The 24119-nt window shown below is 43.9% G+C and overlaps 1 protein-coding gene and 1 long non-coding RNA gene across 8 annotated transcripts in view; both read left to right on the forward strand.

Moving 5' to 3' along the window:
• Nucleotides 1–24119, forward strand: part of LOC307220479 — a 371449-nt gene that overhangs the window by 160009 nt on the left and 187321 nt on the right. The gene's annotated exons all lie outside the window — the stretch shown is intronic.
• Nucleotides 1–24119, forward strand: part of GULP1 (GULP PTB domain containing engulfment adaptor 1) — a 183925-nt gene that overhangs the window by 118844 nt on the left and 40962 nt on the right. For all 7 annotated transcript variants that reach the window (XM_079981727.1, XM_079981725.1, XM_079981729.1 and 4 more), the window contains one exon: nt 21809–21880. In XM_079981727.1, coding sequence (XP_079837853.1) covers nt 21809–21880 — 72 coding nt within the window. The remainder of the gene's footprint in view (nt 1–21808; nt 21881–24119) is intronic.

Consider the following 24119-nt stretch of genomic DNA (forward strand, 5'->3'; position numbering starts at 1 on the left):
TGCAGGCTGCACAGCTATCCCAGAAGCCAGAACAGCATGAGGGATCGCTACTTACGCTGCACAGCAATCCCTCTTGCTATTCTGGCTTCTGGGATTCAGAATATTTTTTTTCTTGTTTTCCTCCTCCAAAAACTAGGTGCGTTTTATGGTCTGGTGCGTCTTATAGACTGAAAAGTACAGTATTTTAAGAACTGCAGGGGAAATGATGTGAGGCATGAATAGCTCAGAAGCAGCTGGTCAGCTGGCTTTTTTATGTAAAGAGAGTAAAAGTAAGACATTGTTCCTTTAATCATCATTTCCAAATGTTGTGACGTTTATCACTAAAATCAGTGTTCTATTGAAAACCCTTAACAATCAATGATTGGTTTTAAAATGTTACTCAACTTACAGTAAAGTTCTCTAGAAGTGCTACATGTTCTCATTTACAAGAAATGCATAAATTGACGATAAATAAATGTTTACTTGTATTTGTCATTGGTAAGAACTGTATATACAAGGCAGGACAGCAGGTCTAGAATTCCTAACAGGCTTTTTCACATTTATGCATTAGTTCAAATAGTAAGCAAACTCTGCCTGGCGTTCTGAAACTATTGTTATGGGTTGTGAAATAAGAGCATTTGCAGTACTTCAGTTAAGGGAAGATACTGAACAAAAAAATTCTTTTGATTTGTGAGTCAATGTCGAGTTTGGAATTGAATTAGGAGATATAAGTTTATGATGTTTTAGACCACAGCGCTGTTGAGATGAGCCATACATAAAAAAACATTATTTTACTCTAAGGAATCTTTCTAAGACTGCACTCTACTTATCAGATTTCTTCTGCTTCCAAAAACACAAATGCATGCAGATACCGGTAGCTTATAAAACTCACCGCTCACTCCCCAAACCCCCCAATGGGGATTATTTTCTGCTGCAGCCACAATAAGGTAGCTAAGGGGCAGGTATTCACTTGCTGTAAATCGGCAGAGATCACTTAAGATAAACTTTGCTATGCTGAGTTTCATGGACTGTGAATTGCAGTGCCGAGAAATAGGTCTTACTGCCAGTGGCGTAGCGTGGGGGTGCAGGGGGGCCCAGCCGCACCGGGCGCAACATCTGGGGGTTAGGGTTAGGGGGCGCAAATCCACGGGTTAGGGGGCTCAAATCCACGGGTTAGGGGGCGCAAATTACTTGCCTTGCCCCAGGTGCTGACAACCCACACTACACCACTGCTTACTGCAGTATATTGGTTCCAACTATGGGGCACAATCCAGCCCATTAAGTGCTGTTGGGCTTCTGCTTAACGTCCCCATTGAAATCAGCAATGTGACTGCTATTCTTTTACTTTGCTAAGGCTGCTTCATAAACAGTATTTCATCAGCCTTTCTAATAGCACACTTGTCTTGTAAGTACATTGTACAAAACACTACGCAAAAACAAAGTTGTAAATTGGGAGTATGATGAAATATGTTCCAAGACAATAAAAATCATATGCAAAAGTTCCTGAGCCTGGAACTTGGGCAGGAATCCCAGGCACCTTACTCCCTTTCCCATCGTAGTACTGTAAGCTTGGGGAACTGCAGACTTGATCTCTGCTGCATTGCAGCTCTAGCACTGCTGATGGTCAGAGGATGGTACTGTCCTGCAGTTTCCAGCCCAGCCCAACAGGAATGAAGAGACACAAATTATCCTATTATTATTATTAATTATTATTATTTATACCCCGCCCATCTGGCTGGGTTTCCCCAGCCACTCTGGGCGGCTCCCAACAGAATATTAAAAACATGATAAAACATCAAGCATTAAAACTTCCCTAAACAGGGCTGCCCTCTGATGTCTTCTAAAAGTCAGATAGGAAAGCTTTTAATGTTTAATAGACTATTGTATTTTAATATTCTGTTGGAAGCCTCCCAGAGTGGCTGGGGAAACCCAGCCAGATGGGCGGGGCATAAATAATAAATTATTATTATTATTATTATTATTATTATTATTATTATTATTATTATTTTCCTTGACATCTGATGGGAGGGCGTTCCACAGGGTGGGCGCCACTACCGAGAAGGCCCTCTGCCTGGTTCCCTGTAACCTCACTTCTCGCAGCAAGGGAACTGCCAGAAGGCCCTCGGAGCTGGATCTTAGGGTCTGCGCTGAATGATGGGGGTGGAGACTTCAGGTATACTGGGCCGAGGCCGTTGAGGGCTTTAAAGGCCAGCACTTTGAATTGTGCTTGGAAACGTACTGGCAGCCAATGTAGGCCTTTCAGGACTGGTGTTATGTGATCTTGGTGGCCACTCCCAGTCAGCAGTCTAGTTGCCACATTCTGGATTAGTTGTAGTTTCTGGGTCACTTTCAAAGGTAGCCCCACGTAGAGCGCATTGCAGTAGTTCAAGCAGGAGATATCTAGAGCATGCACCACTCTGGCAAGACAGTCTGCGAGCAGGTAGGCTCTCAGCCTGCGTACCAGTTGGAGCTAGTAGACAACTGCCCTGGACACAGATTTGACCTGCGCCTCCATGGACAGCTGTGGACAGACACCTCCCTGGTCAAATGTGGACCTATGGTAATCTTGCCCTCCTGCAGGGGTGGTGGATCCATTAAGGTGATCTACTCCCAGGGACTTATGGAATATGATGAATTTCTGGATGCTCAGTGTGGTTCCAGGTGACAGGGCTAGGTATTCTGTCGAGGTCAGGATAACATTGAGATGAAGTGGGCCATCAGTGGAGAACCACCCCTTTACAAGGGAACATTGGTCATTGAAACAGGTTGCATCTTGGCCAGAGCATTGGTCTTGGAAACCTGATCACAAGGGTTACTGAAGGCCCCAATCCATGTACAGTGAACTGGGCACACCTGGTTGGCAGCCCTCTCTCCAGTAATTACTCTTGACTGTAACTTGCTTTCATGAATTTTAATACCATATTTTAAATTGTCATTGTAACCCACCCTGGGATCTCAAGATGAAGGGCAGGTAAGAAATCTAATAAATAAATATGTATAGGGAATGTTGTACATGTCTATAGGAAGCAGCAGTCAACAGTAAGCACGGAACAGAGCCAGTCTTTACATTTATTAGCTGAAATAGATTTTGACTTGGTTGCTTATCTTGAACATAACCAGTGCTGTGGAGTCTGAATATTGGTACAGTCAATTCAGATTTCTGAAGCCTTAACTGTACACAAATGTCCTTACCATCTAGAAAACAGATTTGCCTATGAGATACCATAAATGTATTTTGTTCAGCACATAACACAGTTCCAAATATACTTGCCAAGTTGTTATATTTGTACCATATGAATACTATACTCCATTTTTGCATACAGATTTTAGTGCACAGCAATAACTGGTGCATGAAGTGAGAGATGTACTGTACCTCTGAACTGTTAAATTATACCAGACGGCTATGCATAGGATAGCTCTCTAAACAAATAAACCCATTTGAGATTCCTGCATTCCAACACTACAATTCTATGATTCAATGATAACATCTCACAAACCCTTTCTGTGATAAGACTAGGGCAGTTGCTATTTAAGACTATAAACCTTTGACAAGATGTGCTTGATGATTTTAGTAGAATAAGCTGAGTAGAAAGTTCAGTCCTGAAGCAACGAATAGAAATACTGAAGTGTTAGTGAAATTCATTTCAGTGGAAACTACTACTAATAAATAAATAAATAAATAATTTTTTATTTATACCCCGCCCTTCCCAGTTCAGAAAACTGGGCTCAGGGCAGCTAACAACAAATTTAAAATACTTAATTGTAGAAGCAGCATAAAATACAGTATAAAACATGAATAACAATAAATTCAGAATTCAAAAATCAATTTAGGGGGGAAATCCATCCAATAAACTTTAGATGATCACCAAGGCTAGCTCGCTAAATTAGTCTTATTTGGGCCAGCGAGGAGACCAGGGGAGAATTAGCTGTGGGATACCAGAGGGGGTATTCTTCATAAAAAGGGGAGGGGGAGGGAAGGAAGGGGAATAAAAGATCAGGCTAAGTTCAAATTGAAAGCCAGGTGGAAAAGCTCTGTCTTACAGGCCCTGCGGAAGGAAGTTAAATCCTACTAGGGATTCGAATAAGATGCTACATACAGCAAGGAAAAGTTAGACAATGATCAGTGTTACATAAATTTAGAAAATTGCCGTTTTTTGAAAGTTTTTACAGTGCTGCTTTGCAGGCCCTTTGAACCTGGCTGTGCTCTAACTACAGTAAAGCTAATAGCCATTAATTTTCCTTGGAGATGGGTCAAGCCACCAGAGAGCTTATTAGGTATTACCCATTAAATTATTGCCACTTCATGAATCTTGCCTGAGGTCTGAAGTCACATTTAAGCCGGGCTTTCCACCCTTTATGTTCTCGTCAGATTTCATGAATCTCTTTGCTCACTGGAGACTTAACAGAGTGGTGTGCTTGAACGGAGAAGACTTAAAATGAAGAGGAAACACTGCATAGCTTACACAGAACATAAGGAAATTTCACCAGCGCTCCTATTTGTGGCATTGTAACGGAATGCTTGAGGGAGGGGAGAACAGAATTGAAGATATGATCCAACCTTCATGTAAGCTCTAAGCACTTTCGAGGTAATACATTCAGGAATAGATGCCTTCATTTTCCTTACTTTCCCCGCCTACATTAACCATAGTGTGTGTTTGTGTCCTGGCATGCACAGTGAATGTGTTTTGAGCTAGTGGAGAGCCCTTGAGGTTGAGGGCAAAAGAGGTGGGTCTTAGAACTGGCTTTGGGGGGTTGGGGGGTTGGGTTCAGGATACAAACCCAGTTGTTCATACTGCTCTCTCCATATGATAGCCTTCTAAAACCTGGTACATTTCAGATGTTTTAGACTCAACTCCAGTCAGCCTGGCCCTGTTAGCAGGGGCTGATGGGAGCTGTAGTTCAAAACATCTGGTGGGCAGCAAGTTGTGGAAGACTGCCCTAAAATACTAAGACAGGTAAGCAGGGACATATCGGGTACATAACTAACATGATAGTGAAGTATGTCTATTTTACATCCTTATTTGTGAACATTTTCAACTTGATCAAATGCTACACAGTTAGGAAACCCTGCAGAAAGTTGGTTTGGCAACTCAAGTGTTGAGGCAATGTTAAAGGAAAATATTTTCATCTCTCGGGTTTACAGGAAAATCAATAAGCTAAAAGTGTGAGATAACACAGCTGTTCTGAATAATGGCACTGTAGACAGATTACTAAGAGATTTGCCAGTAATGGTAATTGAGCTGGAAGCGGGAACAATAAGGTGACCTCTGGCTGAGAAATGAGGAGAGTTAAGCATCAAATGAGATCTAAGCAAATTGAAAGTGTTACAAAGACAGAAAGGTGCTGTGTGACTAATTGGTGATAAGGGGTGCTTTTAAATATAGGTCATGGTGTGTCCCTCAGCCAAAGGCAATGGGGTCAGTTTGGGACACAAATGAAGAAGTGTGAAGTACAGAAATCAATACATGCTAGTTAGGGGACCAGCAGAGAGTGATGGCCCAGTAAGGAACTGAGTCATGTTAATGTAATTGATATTCCAAAATGAACAGACAGACATCTGCAGGTTCCTTTCCTGCTGATAAATAGGGAGAATGTCCTGCAGTCCCATGTTACTGGCTCATTCATGCAATGCTTATGGTAAATTAGCTTTTCGGTAATTGCACAAAACACACAGCCATAGGCACTGAGGAAGAGTCTTCTCAGTGCAATGCCATAATGTATCTTTTAACATTTTATGAGCCAACAATTTTCACTGTCCAAAAAATAATAATGTGGGAAGCATAAGCTTGGTAGAGGGCTCCTATTTCCCATACATTTCGAGTTTGTTTAAGAGCTGAATCTCATAAAACCTGGGAATTGGCTTCACAGCTGAGTTTTGAAAACTACCGTATTTTTCTCTCTATAACACACAGATTTTTTCTCCTAAAAAGTAAGGGGAAATGTCTGTGCGTGTTATTGAGCGAATGTGTGGTCCCTGGAGCTGACTGGCGCGAGTGCAGGGGCAAAAATCAGGCAAAAATCAAATCGCGCGTCAAGGAGGAGGGAAGCCTGAAGAGAGGAAGCTGCAGCTTTCCTGCATTCTGCCTCAGGGTCTTACTGCCCACCCTCTTCTGTTTCGTTGCTGTGTTTGCTCAAACGGAACAAAGAGCAGAGAAATCCCCTGCCCTGCTGGCAAGCAGAGGGGAAAGGAAAGGATCCCGTTCTTCCTTCTAATTCCTCTCCATGCTCTAATGCTTTCTAGGGACTCGCAGGCAGCCGGAAAACATGCAGGTGGGAGGGGGGGCTGGCTTGGGGGGGGAACTTTTGCCTTCCTTTCCTCCCTCCCCTTAAGCCCCTTTCCTGCATTCTTAGCCAGCTGCTTCTCTGCACACCCCTCTCGTGCGCCTTGTCCCTTCTGTGTTTTTCCTTCCCTCCCCACTTAAAACGTGGTTACAAAGCACGGATCCATATGGATCCTCAGGATCTTTGCATTGGGTCACCCCAAATTCACCATCAGATCACATTACATGTCCATGGCTACAGCCTGCAACAAAAAAATCACGCACCCACTGTTGCCTGGGGCTGCAATGGTGCAAAAATGTGGTTACAAAGCATGGATCCACATGGATCCTCAGGATCTTTGCATTGGGTCACCCCAAATTCACCATCATATCACATGTCTGTGGCCACAGCATGAAGCACAAAAATGATACATCCACTGTTTCATTCGAATCCCCCCCCTTGTTTTCCTCCTCTAAAAACAATGTGTGTGTTATGGTCAGGTGCGTGTTATAGAGCGAAAAATATGGTATTATTCGCGGGGAACGAGGATTCCATTTTAAAAAAATGTAAAAATGTAAATGAAAGTCAGAATGCTAATTAATAAATGGTCTTTTCAAATGCTTGGATTTAAGAAGCCAGATTGCATAATATAATCATACTAGTTCACACTGTCAGTGAGATGTGAAAGGAACAGAATTGTAACAGCGTGACGTGGTGTTAATTAAGGTGGCTTGTGCAGGGAAAGAGTAGCACTCACAGATGGAGATTCGCTGTGTAGCTGTAAATAACCTTCTGAGGGTGCCCTAAAATAATCTAAAAGGAACTTAAGATTCCATAATTGTTTCTTTGGTGGCTAGTCTGTGAGAGAGCCAACTATTATTTATTATAGAGTTTATTACTGTACAATATTGGTATGCACGGAATCAGGCCAACTTTATTGCCTTAAAAAGAGGCACACTTAAAATGTGTGCAGAGCGGTATTTTAAAAATCACAATCAGCTCGCAAGACTGGTGATAAAAGCACTGCTAAACTTCATTCTAAGAACCGGTGAAGTCTGTGATGGATTAATGGCAAGGTTCCATGAACTGGATGCATGCAGTGATTCAGGCACTGAAAGAATTGCTTGCTGAATCAGGTCTATGGACCTTCCAACAGAAGCTAACCAGATACTCTGGGGAGCTCACATGGTTGGCATAGCTGTTCCCTGCTCTTGCCTGTTCTCAGCATCTGATAATGTATTACTAGCCGCAGGCTATGCTGCTTTCCCCTGTGCCTGGGACTGTCTGGGTGCAAGGCTTCAGCATTTTCTGAATTTGGGGTCTTGAGAATAACTAGCAGGAACTGAGTATTGCCCAGTGGAGATCTGACTTATATCACCCCTTCTGTGTGGCAAGGGCATTTTTTTGGTTTGAGTAACCTTTCCTGCTGCTGCTCGCTTCAAGACATTCCCACTTCATCTGCTATTACTCTTTACACCAGGGGTCAGCAAACTTTTTCAGGAGGGGGCCGGTCCACTGTCCTTCAGACCTTGTGGGGGGCTGGACCCACCGTCTCCCGAAAGCACCCCCCTCCCAAAAGGACCCTCCGAAAGGACCTCCCCAGCCGCCACTCACGCCGCCGCCGCCTCGTCTTTGGCAGTGTTGTCGTCCTCTGCCTTGGCCAGGGGTCCGCGGGGTGCAGAGCCCTTGCTGCTGGCCTGGGCAGCGAAGGCAGCCTCGCCACCACCGCCACTTCCTCCCGCTCGGCTCTTGGCCATACGCGGCCATCTCAGCAGGAAGGAAGGGGTGTTGCCCAGAGGCATCCGTGGCTTCTGATTGGCTGCAGGAGCTTCCTGCGGCCAATCCGAAGCCACACCAGCGCCGCGGAAGTTAGTCCCCATGCAGTGAGGCCTCTGCACCATGCCAGTTTAGCTGACTGAGGGGGCGGCAGAGTCTGCAAGGTTCGCGGGCTGTATTAACAAGCCTGGTGGGCCTTAGTTTGCTGACCCCTGCCTTACACTTTGCCACCCCACATGGTCACTGACTTGATAGGACATGTTGTGTCCCCTATCTCACTGCCCAGTGCTGGCCTGAAGAGGACTCTGAAAATGAATCTCTTCTTGTCTTCAGAGGCTGACACACACACACACACACACACACACACCCCTGCAGTCTCTCCTGCTTCACAACCAGGAGGAATACTTAAAGGAAATACTTGAATGTGGTTTTAATATTATCATCAATAAAATGCACTGCAGTGTACAGGAAGCATATTGTGTTGTTTCTGTAAAAAGGATGAGTAAAGCAGGTAATTATAAAACACCTTCTTTAAACATTAGTTTGCCTTTAAATCCTTAACTCCTCTTTGGGCAAGCAAGTTGTTCCATGCTTGGGGAGGATCATTTAAATATATTAGCTCAAATGGAGGGGGAATTCAAGTGTATCACCATGGCTTCAGTGCTTCTTAAATCGCATTGAAGGTAAAGGAATGAAACAGTCTATTTATGCATTGGATTGCAGCCCTTATTCCCAGTCACCATCTAAAGATTGAAACAGTGACTTGAAAAGCATTCCTAATGACTTGCTAAGAAGCACTCAAATGCCATTGTCATAAATTTCTATTCAAACGTAGGTACTCTTTCTTGTCAAAGGACACCAGTATCCTTATCTTAGAAGAAAACATATCTTATAAGCTGCAAAAAGAAAAGTCAGCAGTTGTATGGGGGGGGGGGGTGATCCTTCATTATTTTCTTCCTGAAGAAAACCAGAGTAGCTTAGTAGATGGGACATGGTTTTTATCTGAAGCTTCACTGAGTTTTGTACATTTGGTTTCAATTAATTGTGCCAGGGCTCGGTTATGTGGTTCCTCCATTCTATTGATTTGAAATAGCCATTGTGATTAGGCTAGTCAAGGATATGTTTATTGGCTCGGCTTAAAAACGGAAATGAATCACATTTATTTGTGCACAAAGAAATAGAACAAAATTAATGTTCCCAGAGGCAATAAGCTATTTGTGGTCCTTCCAAGCTTCCTTCCCCCCTGCTTTGATTATATATTATCCACTTGCTTTGACAAAACTCTCTTTTAGAATTCTGTGAATTAGACTCATTAGCACTTGTCTGCATGAGCCATTGACACGCAGTAAGGGGGACATCCAGACTAACGTAATTTGAACTGTGCAGCTTCAGTGGAAGTACAATTGCTGGGGTTTGTTCATACCCAAAACAATGTTTTTCCAAGGTTTAACTCGAGGGAAAGTTGTTCTGTAAGTTTGAGGCTGACTCCGGCTGTATACTTTATTGGCTGGAATTAGATTGTTGACATCATGAATGTGCCTACTATGAATGTGTTTAAAAAGCAACAACATGAAGATAAAAAACAGCTATAAAGCTGGATAAACATGCAAACGGGTACATTGAAAAACCTGGGAAAGCAGCCTAAAGAATAGAAGGAGGTGGAAAACAGACAACTCAAGTCAGTGTTCGTTTAGCTGATAAGTACATCTGTCAAAAGCAGAACAAATGTTAAGGAAGGCAAGGTTCACAGCAGGAACAGCAACGAGATATCTTTTCTAAGGGACATCTCTTCACACACCTTGAGACTGTGTAAAGCCAAACTGCAGAAGCCTTTGTGCCATTTCCCCTTTGAAATTGCAAGTGCAGCAGCCTGGAATATGAAACTGATTTACAAAAGATCTTAACGTCCTATCAGTCAGGCCTTATGAAGTGTTTGTTATTGTCCTTTTAGAATATATAAGGCAAACATGGTACTGATGAGTGTTGAAGAGTGCTTGTTCAATTATAGCTTTCAAATGTTTCTTGTCAGATCGGGCTTCAAAGTTTCTTTTACCTTGCATTTCATAGATGCGTAATGCTGAAAAGTGCAACCCAAAGTGTAACGAGTTTCCATTCAGGGTTGTTTTTCTGTTAGATGTTGTACATTGATGGGAGAACTTGATTATGACATCCAAGTTTAATGTCCGCATAGGGAAGTTTATATATTGCAACATATAAGGAAGTTTCTCCAATGGTGCCATCAGTTCTTCTGACTAGGAAAATCTCAACGGTCCCTTTCAACTGGATAGATACTAAAAGCCTTCCACCATGTGGAAAAGATCTGCTGGACAGCTACTAGAGGGTAAAGGTAAAGGTACCCCTGCCCGTATGGGCCAGTCGTGTCCGACTCTAGGGTTGTGCGCCCATCTCACTTAAGAGGCCAGGGGCCAGCGCTGTCCAGAGACAATTCCGGGTCACGTGGCCAGCGTGACGAAGCTGCTCTGGCGAGCCAGCACCAGCGCAGCACACGGAAACGCTGTATACCTTCCCGCTTTTAAAGCGGTACCTATTTATCTACTTGCACTTAGGGGTGCTTTCGAACTGCTAGGTGGGCAGGAGCTGGGACCGAAAGACGGGAGCTCACCCCGCCGCGGGGATTCGAACCACCGACCATGTGATCGGCAAGTCCTAGGCACCCACATCGCCACCCGCGTCCCATACTACAGGGTAGAATGGTGGAAAAGAAGTAAGCCTTTTCCACCACTATCACTGTAACATGGTAGGCACAATAATGAGCTTGTATCTGTGTTTGGTCAGATTAATCTTGGGCTTTACACCACTTGCAGTCCATCTATTGTCCTTCATTGAAGAGCGGACCTGGAAGTGTTAATATCAAGAGCACTTCCTTTAGCGCTACATAAATCATGTTGGTTGCAAAAATCCCTCAGAGCAGTCAGAAATCCCTTATATGCCATCTTAATAGGTGCCCCTGGGACGTGGGTGGCGTTGTGGTTTAAACCACTGTGCTTCTTGGACTTGCCATTTGGAAGGTCAGCGGTTCGAGGCCCTGCAACGTGGTGAGCTCCCGTTGTTCGGTCCCAGCTCCTGCCAACCTAGCAGTTCGAAAGCACACCAGTGCAAGTAGATAAATGGGTACCGCTCCAGCGGGAAGGTAAATGGTGTTTCTGTGCGCTGCTCTGGCTTCGCCAGAAGCAGCTTAGTCATGCTGGCCACATGACAAGGAAAAACTGTCCTCAGAAGCAGACAAGCACCGGCTCCCTCGGTCTGTAAAGCGAGATGAGTGCTTCAACCCCAGTGTCATTTGTGACTGGACTTAACTGTCAGGGGTCCCTTTACCTTTACCTAATCGGTGCCCCAACCCTGCAGGGTGATTTATGATCAGGTCAGACCTCACATGATTTATCCATGATAATCGATTCACCATAATCCCCACTGCTAAAACATTTCTGTCCTTCTGCTATGTTGCATCACTAAGATCCAGGGCAGGTCTTGCAATATGGGTTGGGCACTTGATATACCGACATAGTCTCATGTTTATCATGAAGTCCTGAATGAGCACAGTAGAAGCAGCATTGGTATGGATATTGAAGCCCCCAAAACATGAGTGGAGTTCTTCTACACCACCTCCGAGACCATCTCTGGCAGGAAGACTGTTGGCCAGCATGTTGGTTGGTATACTGAGGTCACCTCCCCGCCATATGCTCCAGCACCACCCCCAATTTGTGTTGGGAGAGCCCATAGAACAGCACACAGAGGGGAGGAGAGGGGGATTGTTCCATCTGGCAAGCTGCAAGACTTGCACAGATAGAATGATTAGAGAAGCATGACATTGAAAGAGTTTTAGACCCTAAATCACCACTAACTGAAAGACTGTCACCTGTTCCACTGACCTACCAGACTTTTCTGATCTGAAGGAGACAAGCTGGTGGTAGTCTCCATGCCTAATGAGATGGGTAGGGCCCGTGGACTTTCTTTGGGGTGGTAACTTACTTTGGAATAATCTTCCCTCTGAGCTGCATCTCAGCACAATGTTGACGTTGCATATCATTGGCGAGTGAAGATTCCATCTCTTTCCCCAGACTTTTGGGGCACTGTGGGTTAAACCACAGAGCCTAGGACTTGCTGATCAGGTCAGCGGTTCGAATCCCCGTGACGGGGTGAGCTCCCGTTGCTCGGTCCCTGCTCCTGCCCACCTAGCAGTTTGAAAGCACGTCAAAGTGCAAGTAGATAATTGGTAATGCTCCAGCGGGAAGGTAAACAGCGTTTCCGTGCGCTGCTCTGGTTCACCACATGACCCGGAAGCTGTATGCCGGCTCCCTCGGCCAATAAAGCGAGATGAGCGCCGCAACTCCAGAGTCGGTCACACTGGACCTAATGGTCAGGGGTCTCTTTACCTTTAATGTGGGTACCACTCATCCATCTTGGCTGCACTTGCAGCTCAGCAAATAGTTCTGATAGAGCAGCATTTCCACTCTGCATCATCCTTCCACTTCCTTTCCCTTGTGTGCCTTTGTAAGCACAATATTGGTGCCTGTATCTTTGCTTTTAATTGAAGTGAGTTGCTTTGGGAGATGGCAATGGACTGAAAAGAGGAATAAAGAGAGATCAAATCAATAAATGACTCTCTGACTATTTACCATCACTTGTTATAAATAAGTTATAGAACATCTTGGGACTCGTTGCCTAAGCAAAAAAGCCCCTGGCTTCTCAATCTTTGGCGCTCTCATTCTGTGCTTGATTTCAACCTTGTTGCTCCTCTGCCAGCAACTGACTCATTTTCTTCTTCTTCTAAGTGCATTTCTGCCTATCACTTCTCACTCTTTCCTGACGTTGGCCAACAGGTATACTCAGTCTTGACATCTTGACTTCTTCAGATAACCTTATCTTATCCATGGCATAGTTGTACCCATTATTAAACATGCCTCTGTAAACCATTCCAGGTGTCCAGTATTATCCTGAGCCTTCATCCTGTGAATATTCATATCCAAGTGATGGTCAGATTGAATTGTGGTCTGGAGGGGCACAGCAGTCATCATTTTCTCCCCGGGAGCCTTCACATTTGCTCTGAGACTTGGTTTGATTCATAGGAACCAACTCCTAGGGTCCAAGGTCCTTTTGCCTCCCCCTAAAATATTTGAGCCCCCCCCAAAAAAATGATAGGCATTGCCATTCAAATGGCAATGATTGATTACATGGGGCAGGACTTACCTGCCCTCCTCCCCCCAATTTTTTAAATTCAAGTTGGCACCCCTGATTTGGTTTAAGCATGTCATCCATACAGGGTCAAAATATACAGTATACATTTTTGCTTATTACTGAGATTCATATTCTGCCTTTCTGGTTGTTGTTTTTTAATCTGAAGCTGTTTCCTACCCCTAGCATGCACTGCAAATGGTTCTTTGATTCTGTTTCCTTGTTTGGTTTCCAAGAACCAGTCAATTCCCTCCCTTCCATCTTGCCTTAGCTTAGTGTTGCAGGATCAGAGATGCTTTGCTTTCATTCAGTCATAAATCAACTTTCTTCCTAACTTCAGTGATGAAAAAGAGAGGCCGTTTATCAATCTTTGGCAGCAGGCTTTCTGTGTAAAATTCAAACTGCCTTTTTATCTGCTTTATGGAGTCAGGAGATACTTTTATTCCAGACCCAATGGCCCTCTTGCATTTCTTGGCTTTTTGACCCAACAGTTTACATGGTTACAAAGAGAAGAAATTGTATTAATATTATATCATCTGGTAACTAATGATAATACTTCATATGTCTGATTAGGTGGCTCTAGTCTGCAAAACCATATACTGCAACAGTTTTGTTATTTTTAAGGTATCGCAGGACTGTTTGTTGTTTTTACTTCTGTCATGGGTACACATACCACAAAATTATTAACATTCAGTGTATCAAAGGCTTTAAAAGTCATTGTAAAACTTGATGAATAATTTTGTGAAATAGGGATGTAGAAGCAGTTACTATCATCTAAGTAGCAAATCCTACACTGCTCTCTACTGGAAGAGAAGGATTTACATTCAGTTCTTATATGACCTAAATCTCTGGCTGAGTTATCCAAAAACCATTCCCAAGCTTTATACTGGATTAAAATAAATAAATAAATGAAACATTGTCTAATCTGTTTCAAGTAATTCTTCAGTTATTGGTGGAGCAGAACAAAAGCTAAACATTCCTACAAAGAGTCAAGTTTTGTGGGCTCCCACTTAAGCCCAACATCTGTTCCAGAAGTAACGCAGGAAAACATGTTATGGGTTGCAGAGCTGATGCATTACTAAGTTTTGCAAAAGTATTCGTTTGCCACATTTGTATGGAAAAGAACCTGCCTAGACTTTACTTTTTCAGAGCCATATGAATTGCAGTGAAAATTGTCTCATGTTTTTCTCTTGAAAACAAGTTCGAGTAATTCAATTTGTCAATTGTGTATCCCAGTTTCAAGAACGCCGAGGGGCAAAAGGTCAGAAATAGAACGATGGAGTGCGACACATTTGTGCTGTGATTTTACAACTCATTGAAATAGCAGAGCAGTACATAGGCTAAGCCACCTGGGTCCCTCTACAGATACAGTGGTACCTCAGTTTTCGAGCAACTCAGAAGCTGAATGTTTTGGAACCCAGATGCTAAAAACCTGGAAGTAATTGCTTCCCTTTTCGAACGTGCCTCCAAAGTCGGGACGGCTTCCACTGCATTTCCCCCCTCTTTTTTCTCCATTGACTTCGCCGACCGCCCTTTGCGCCTTGGTTGTCGAACATTTTGAGAGTGGAACGGTCTTCCGGAACGGATTACGTTCAACAACCAAGGTACCACTGTATCTTAAATGAGAACTGCCAGAGTACTAAGAACTTTTATTTATTTATTTATTTACCACCTTATACGCGGAGGTCTCAGGGTGGTTCACAGCATAAAATAAAAACCACAAAAGATATAATCAAAATAAAAACAACAACCCAATAACACCCCCCCACACACACATTTTATAGGCTGTCAATCAAATCAACCAAAGGTCTGGTTAAAAAGGGACATTTTTGTCTGGCGCCTAAAGGTGTATAATGAAGGTGCCAGACGAACTTCCCTGGGGAGAGCATTCCACAGATGGGGAGCCACTGCAGAGAAGGCCCTGTTCTCGTGTTTCCACCCTCCAGACCTCTTGAGGAGGCACATGAAGAAGGGCCTCAGAAGATGATCTCAGGGTCTGGGTAGGTTGTTCATATGGAAATAGGTATATGGAATTGAGGTATTGCGGTCCTCAATTCTTGCATTCAGCCTGCATATGCTAGTGTGTGCAGAGATGGGGGCATACCTGTCAGCTTCACCCCTAACATTGCTGGACACGTCCAGTTGGGCATGTGGGCTGATGCAGATACACTCGTTTCTCTACACCAGCAGCGGGGAACCTGCACCCCACCGCCAAATTTGGTTCACCAGGCTATTTTCCATGAACCATGCCGACACATGATACAATATGTGATGTTAAGGGTGGAACAGGTAGCGATGTGTCTGGATTGGGTGCCCACACAGTTGATCCCTGCAGAAAGCAGGATTGAACTCTGTACCCAGTAGCTGATGGGTGGGGAGTACAATCCCGCTTGGTCACATGATCTCTTCCCATCCCTGCGGGTCAGTCAACAGGTGTCAGTCAATTTAATATCAGATTATTGTCCTGCCCAAGAGTTTGCCCACAGGGGTGGGAGGAGATAAAGGTCAGGCCCATCAGGCCAAAAAGTTTGCTCACCCCTCCTCATTTTTGTCTACATAAGATGAACACCTGAAGAAGTTCCAAGTCTACCAAAAAAACACCCCATCATCTCTGGTTTCTTAAAATTGATTAACAAATATTGTCCATTTCACAGTTCCTCTTTAGAGTTCAGAGCAGTTGTCTCCCAAATTTTGGGTCTTGATCACTACTGGAATGGCAGTAGTTCCCAAGTGCTCGTATGAATAATAATAATAATAATAATAATAATAATAATAATAAATTTTATTTATATCCCGCCCTCCCCAGCCGAAGCCGGGCTCAGGGCGGCTAACAACACTAAAATAGTGCAACATTCTAAAAACATTATAAAAATTAATTAAAATCAAAATTGATGGCAACCATAAACTAAAGTTCTGTAAAGATTGCCAAAGGAGGGAGTCAGGCTGCGCCCTGACCAAAGTCCTGGTGGAACAGCTCTGTCTTGCAGGCCCTGCGGAAAGATGTCAAGTCCTGCAGGCCCTTGTCTCTTGTGACAGAGCGTTCCACCAGGTTGGAGCCGCAGCTGAAAAAGCCCTGGCTCTAGTTGAGGCCAGCCTAACCTCTCTGTGGCCTGGGACCTTCAATATGTTTTTATTTGAAGACCGTAAGTTCCTCTGTGGGGCATACCAGGAGAGGCGGTCCCGTAGGTACGAGGGTCCTAGGCCATATAGGGCTTTGAAGGTTAAAACCAGCACCTTAAACCTGATCCTGTACTCCACCAGGAGCCAGTGCAGCTGGTATAGCACCGGATGAATGTGATCTCGCAGCGAAGACCCCATAAGGAGTCTCGCCGCGGCATTCTGCACCCGCTGGAGTTTCTGGGTCAGTCTCAAGGGCAGCCCCATGTAGAGCGAGTTACAATAATCCAGTCTGGAGGTGACCGTCGCGTGGATCACAGTGGCTAGGTCAGGGCGAGAGAGGTAAGGAGCCAACTGCTTAGCTTGGCGGAGATGAAAAAATGTCGCCTTTGTTATAGCTGCAATCTGCGTGTGCTGGTCCAGGGGGGAGGTTACCGTGGGGCGAGGTCCAGGACCTGAGTTGAGGGTCGGCAGACAGTCCTCCACGGGCGAAGTGGGGTCCACAGCGAGAAGCCGGGCAAGGACAGGAACTCTGGGGGAACAGGACTGGATGCTGGCCGAAACAGCTCTTCGACGACGTTGCTCCTGCAACCTGGGACCGGGCTGACTGGCCTTTATCTTCTCTGAGGCCAGGGGCGGTCCCGGCCCCCAGGAGACCCGCCTCTCCTGGCCTTAAGGCGAGCACTCCTCCTGGGAGAAACCAGTTCCCTTCGCCTCTCTGCCCTGAGCCTCTGCAGTTCAGGAGAGGCTGAAGGGTTACTGGACCCAGGGGGAGACACACCTGTAGGCACTGAGTCCTCAACCACCTCCGGAGCCAGAGTGGATTCACCTGGTGCCTGCTCCTGAGGATCCGGCACAGGTGCAGGCGCTTCAGAATCAACGCCCTGCCCCAGCTCAGCCGGCCCTGGAGGCGGGGACTCCTGTGCAGGCTGGGATTCCTCTGATTCAGCCTCTGAATCGGATTCCCAGGCCATCACACTGCACCTCCATGGAGAGGGAGGTATCAAAGATTACACCCAAACTCTTAACGGACAGTGCTGGCACTAATTGCACCCCCGCAAGAGATGGGAGTTGGCCCCTCAGTCCCATGTCGTCCCGTCCCAGCCAGAGGACCTCTGTCTTCGAGGGATTTACCTTCAACCGCCTCCCACGTAACCATCCAGCCACAGCTTCCAAGCATCTGATCAGTGTGTCTGGGGCCGAGTCAGGATGGCCATCCATCAACAGATAGAGTTGGGTGTCATCAGCATACTGATGGCAGCCCAGCCCAAAACTCCGGACAAGCTGGGCGAGGGGGCGCATAAAGATGTTAAAAAGCTTCGGGGAGAGTATCGCACCCTGGGGCACTCCACGCACCAAGGAGTGGCGCGATGACAATTCCCCCCCCCCAAACGCCACCCTCTGTCCCCGACCAGAGAGAAATGAGCACAGCGTGGAACATTATCCCTGCATTCCAGGAAGCGGGTGAAGCAAACATGAAGATAGAATGAGGAAAGAAGAAAAATAATTAAAGGCACACAGGGAAGAAACAGAACACACAACTCTGATAAAGCTAAATAACTGGTGCACTTATTTTCGCATTAAGTGTAGTTGATGAAGTTAGTCCAATTTGCTTTTGGCAAAAAATTACCAATAGACTTCTCTCTAGATTAGAGTGTGGGATTTGGGGGGGGGGAGGAATCTAATGGAGCTATTAATATACCAAACTGATGCGTTTTTAATGCATTTGGAAGGGGGGGGGACAGATAACTTGTTTTTGAAATTATGATGAAAGGGCTAAATAAAGTTGCTGTGGATCTGAATCTGTAATATACCAACAACATTTTTAAAAATAGCCAATTGGCCTTACTACAATAGAAATTATGTTTGAGATTATATATGACACATGCAATACCTTTTATTTTTATTTACTAAACGCTCACTTTATCTGTGATCCCACACATTTGTGTGTGTGCACAAGCTTGTAAAATTCACAGCAGTGGAGTTTTGTGTGCTATTCTGTGTTAAAAGGTGAAATTTGTCCATGAGATCTGATGCTTCACAAAAATAATTGTGACTAGTCCGTTCAGCTTCTACAAATATTGAAATAGCCTGTGGCACACTGTTTCTGATTAAATAAATGAATGCCACCTTTCTTATTTTATTTCTTCAGGATATATTCATCCCCTGAATTTTCTTTATAATTCAAAGTTTTCACCCAGCGACTGGGTGGAAAGGTTTTGGTAGTATTTAAAATAAATATGTTATATGTTCAATTATTTTCTGGGGAATGTAGATTCTTTAGAAATAAATGAAAACCTTGTGTCAGTTTACAGGTTACTTGGTGAAAGTATTTTTACTAAGGAAACTGGTGGAGATGCTGGTTTTCATATCTGTACTACTTAAACCAACGCTCAGTGTAAAAACACATGGCTCACGCTTCAGAGTAAAAGTTGTGCATTTCTTCGGGAAACCCTGGGATGCTGTAGAGAGGAAACACCTTTTTTAAAAAGTCTGCAGTGCTCTTAGTCTATTATAGCTACATTAACCACCACAGTATACATTTGCTTGCATGAAGCTTCTGTGTTAACTGAGCACAGAAATGCGGTTCTTGTTTCTCAGAATAGGCTTAAGGACCGAAGTGAAAAGAGCAGTTAAGATTATTGATAACTCAGTGTTAGTTGTGTAAATATGATAGACCATCACCGGTTTGAGCTGATGGTGCTTTTCCATGCTTTTCAGGGAAGAGGTTTCAATCTACTGGAGACCTCCATAAATAGAAGCAAGGATAATCCTGGAACAGACTTTGGGGCCAATAGGGATTGCAAGGGGAAGAAGTAAATAGATCCCCCACTCCGCCTTCAGTTTGCAGGAGCCGAGATCCATGCCTTGATCCATTCCTTGCTTGCAAATTATATATTTTGGGATTTAAGGGGGAAATGTAAGTGTTAATATGTGAGCAGAGGACTTGCTTGAGGCCTCAAAAATGGTATTCCAAATTGTTTAGAGAAACAGTTAGATAGCACTGGCCCTTCTGCATTGATATTATTGGTGTTGAAAGGGGGTTGTGTTCACTGTAGCTGCAACTTTATCACTCGTGTGTGAAACTATTGTGAGATCAGCTATCGTGTTTCATGAAGTGGTTCAACAGTGGAAACCAGTTGGAAGAGTAAACCATAAACCTGCCACGTGTTCAGTATTGCTCACTAGCACATGGGTGAAATAAATGGTGATTAATTTGTGGATGTAGCAGTCTGTGAAGTCATTAGTTCTTCTGCGCCTGCAGTAGGTTGGGAGAGGGGTAGAAGGCACTGCAATAAAGTATTGATGCAGATGTGGCTCCATTCCTGTACAGTGGTACCTCGGATTACATACGCTTCAGGTTACAGACTTTGCTAACCCAGAAATAGTGCTTCAGGTTAAGAACTTTGCTTCAGGTTGAGAACAGAAATTGTGCTCCAGCGGTGCAACAGCAGCAGGAGGCCCCATTAGCTAAAGTGGTGCTTCAGGTTAAGAACAGTTTCAGGTTAAGGACGGACCTCCGGAACGAATTAAGTACTTAACCCGAGGTACCACTGTACATGCAAAAGCAGCAACAGTCTGCTACTATACTTACATAAAATAGGGGTTAAGGTTTTGTTCTCTTGGTTTAATTATTTACTTGTGTTTTATCTCATATTTTATTCTGTGAACTGCCCATAGATCTTCTGATGAATTTAATAAATTTAATAGACATACAAATTTAATAATATATAAATAAGTATGTAAAACAAATAGATAAAATAAAAATAAATAAATTATAGAACTGCTTCCCATAATTCTCACCCACACATTTGGGGTAGAGAACAATCCCATAGCTGTCAACATTTCCCTTTTTTAAAGGGAATTTCCCTTATTCCGAATAGGATTCCTCACAAGAAAAGGGGAAAGCTGACAGCTATGCCATCCAAGTGCTTCTTACTCTTTCCTCCTCCTGTTCTGCCAAAAGAAGGATCTGTAGTGGCCATGGCCAATCTTTTCGACAAGCCGAAGGAATTAAAGTGCCACTCTCACTGCACTATTGCACATTTTGTGCAACACTGCCTCAGACTACCCACCCACGATCTATGGATTAAGGCAGTTGTGCATGTTCATCCTTCCCTCATTCGTCTGGTATAAGACAAATTCGTCTGGTGTAAAAGCGGGGTGGCACTATGGTCCAAACCACTGAGCCTCTTGGGCTTGCTGATTGAAAGGTTGGCAGTTTGAATCCCCGCAACGAGGTGAGCTCCTGTTGCTCTGTCCCAGCTCCTGCCAATCTAGCAGTTTGAAAGCACGCCAGTGCAAGTAGATAAATAGGCACCACTGCGGTGGGAAGGTAAACGGTGTTTTCATGCACTCTGGTTTCCATCACAGTGTCCCGTTGCACCAGAAGCTGTTTAGTCATGCTGGCCACATGACCTGGAAAGCTGTCTGTGGGCAAATGCCGGCTCCCCCGGCCTGAAAGCGAGATGAGCGCCGCAAACCCATAGTTGCATTGACTGGACTTAACCGTTGAGGGGGTCCCCATAAAATTGTAGGGTTAGACCAGAACCTGTGAGGGTCTTCCAGTCCCCATCCAAGGGTCCTTTACCCTTTTTTTTGTATATAAGTAACAATGTGCTTAAGCAAGGTGTTATGATTGCTACTGAAGTCTTCATTTTCCACTCCACAGCGAATGTACCATTGAGAGCTTTTTGGGTTTCACCTTGATCCTGAGCGTTTGTGCCAGTATATGTGTCAGGAATGCTGGCACAACATTATGAATTATGCTAATGTGTTGGCCCCACACTTCATGCTGGCACAGCATGTTTTAAGACGGGTCCATTAGTTTTGTGGCTCTGTTCAAGCTGCCAATGTTGGAAAGAGACCAAACTTCAGGCACACTCTGATTTCTTTTAAAAAATAAGTAAATATATAGCCTAATATAATGCCATGACATTTGTTGCTGTTACATTCATTTCTAAAAGTCATGCCAACTCCAGGGTTGTGAGGATTACAAGAAGAGAAACACTGCTATTTTAATAATGAAAATAAGGATTGTGCAATAGCATGTAGAAATCTGTAAAATGAAGCAAGAAATGTTTTAATGTAAGTTAGAAACTTTTAGCATAAGTGGAAATACGCTTGCATGTCTTTATACTTGCATATTCCCCAGAGAGAAATAGTTTGCAGCTACAATTCTGGCTAGTTTTTTTTTCTTTTCTTCTCTTGTCTTCTCTTCTCTTCTCTTCTCTTCTCTTCTCTTCTCTTCGCTCTTTCTTTCTTTCTTTTTTTTGGCCAATTAATTTTATTGATTTTCCATAATTTTTAACAAATTGTCAACAAATTAATACAAAATTAATACAAAATCAATACAATTAATACAAAATCAATATAAAATCAATACAATTAATACAAAATCAATACAGTTATTTCAAAGGCATTTTTTTTTAAAAAAAAAAAAGGTAACAAGTACTTTTCTCACAAATTACAATGTTTTCAGTTTCTTGGCAGCACAGAAGTGGAGCAACCTAAAGGCACAGAAGTCGTGAGAGATGCTGTTAGAAAACTTAAGGTAGGAAACTCTTCTTAAATTTACTAGATACAGTTAGAAGCAATGCCTGATCTGTTCTAAACATATGTGTTGCATTCCCTCTATGTTTATCCACCCCCTGCTAGAATATCTCAGAACACCAATATACTCTTCCTTCAGTGTACAGTTGTACCTTGGATCCCAAATGCCTTGCGAGTCAAACATTCTGGCGCCCAAACGCTGCAAACCTGGTTTGCGAACGTTATTTGGAACTCAAACGTCTGACACGGGTTCTGTGGCTTCTGATTGGCTGCAGGAACTTCCTTGGTTTCCAAATGTTTTGGAAGTCGAATGGGCTTCTGGAACGGATTCCGTTCGGCTTCCGAGGTACCACTATATATTGTGTGCAGCCTTGATACAACCATTCATATTTCCTTTTTTCATAACTGAAGTTGTGGCCCCCTTCCATACATTACACTAATCTCCTGTTAAAGGTTCATCACTAGTACCTTTTGTTCCAGACCTTCACTCCAGTATCCCGTGTTTTTTCTTGTTTCCCTTCTCTGCTCCAAGTGTGGGGTCTCCTTCCTCCAAATCTATATTGTCCTCTCATTGGACACAGCTTCCGAGGGTTCCACCCTCTTATCTCTGTTTCCCCAAACGTCTCATTCTGCAGGCTGGCTGAAATGCATCCTAACAATTCCTCTCCTCTCCATTATCCTGTTTCTCTCAGCTTTCCTTTTTCTGATTCCTCCTCGGTTTTTGCTGTCTCTCTGCATACTAAGAATAGAAGGGTGTCTTCCAGCCTGACCTGATTCATTGCTGCTGGGACTTTTTGCAAAGACTTACAGAGACACGCGGGTGGCTCTGTGGGTAAAAGCCTCAGCGCCTAGGGCTTGCCGATTGAAAGGTCGGCGGTTCGAATCCCCGCGGCGGGGTGCGCTCCCGTTGCTCGGTCCTAGCGCCTGCCAACCTAGCAGTTCAAAAGCACCTCCGGGTGCAAGTAGATAAATAGGGACCGCTTACTGGCGGGAAGGTAAACGGCGTTTCCGTGTGCTGCGCTGGCTCGCCAGATGCAGCTTTGTCACGCTGGCCACGTGACCCGGAAGTGTCTCCGGACAGCGCTGGCCCTCGGCCTCTTAAGTGACATGGGCGCACAACCCTAGAGTCTGTCTAGACTGGCCCGTACGGGCAGGGGTACCTTTACCTTTACCTTTTTACAGAGACACGGTAGCATTGATGTTTGCTCCTCACAATGTGCTTGTAACTAAAGGACTTGGCGCACACTTGCAATATACCTGTGCTGTGATTTTCACTTGAGTTCACTGCAGGAAAGCATGCAGGCTTTCACACAGAAAAGAACAGCGTCCCGAGAAACAGCCAACTGTTAACATTCCCAGAAATGTCAAATTGTAATTGTGAAAAACAGAAATAAGTTTAGGGATCATTCACTCCCTGTCCACTGGAATTTTTTTTTTTAAAAAAAAAATCATGATTTTTATTGAGTTTTCCATATTCCATTTCATTTCATAATACATATCCAAAGCTTACATTTTTACTCCAAAAGAGCAACGACCTCCTTCCCTCCCTCTTTTCTGACTTTCCTATAACATTAACATATTTATCAAATTTCTATAATCACTTCTTTACCTTATATGATCATTTAAAAATCACCCTCTCCTTTGTAAATTAGCTCCTTCTTTCCTCATTACCAAACATTTCATGTTAAAGCTACAAACGTTTTCAGGTGTTTACAGTGTTTTTTCAAGTAATATATAAATTTGCTCCAGTCCTATTGAAATCTTGCGTTGGGTCGATTCCTAATTTCCCCCGTCAACTTCGCCAACTCCACAAATTATACCATCTTTATCTGCCAGTCGTCCAGGGTGGGGAGTTCTTGCTGCTTCCATCTTTGGGCCAGTAGGATTCTTGCTGCCATTGTGGCGTACATGAACAAATTTACATCTTTTTTGTGGATTTCTTCATCAATTAACCCTAATAAAAATGTTTCTGGTTTTTTACTGAAATTGTATTTCAATACCTTTTTTAATTCATTATAAATAATGTCCCAGAAGATTTTAACTTTAGTGCAGTTCTACCACATATGTAGGAAGTTCCCTTCCTTCTCCCTGCATTTCCAACATAGTTTATCCTGACATCTGAACATTTTGGCAAGTTTACTTGGTGTGATGTACCAACGATACATCATCTTCATTAGATTTTCTTTGAGTGCCACACACGCCGTGTAGAATTGGATCTTTATGTTCTGTTCAGATGCAGG

This window comes from Podarcis cretensis (assembly GCF_951804945.1).
Source record: "Podarcis cretensis genome assembly, chromosome: 1".
Taxonomy (NCBI): Eukaryota; Metazoa; Chordata; class Lepidosauria; order Squamata; family Lacertidae; genus Podarcis; species Podarcis cretensis.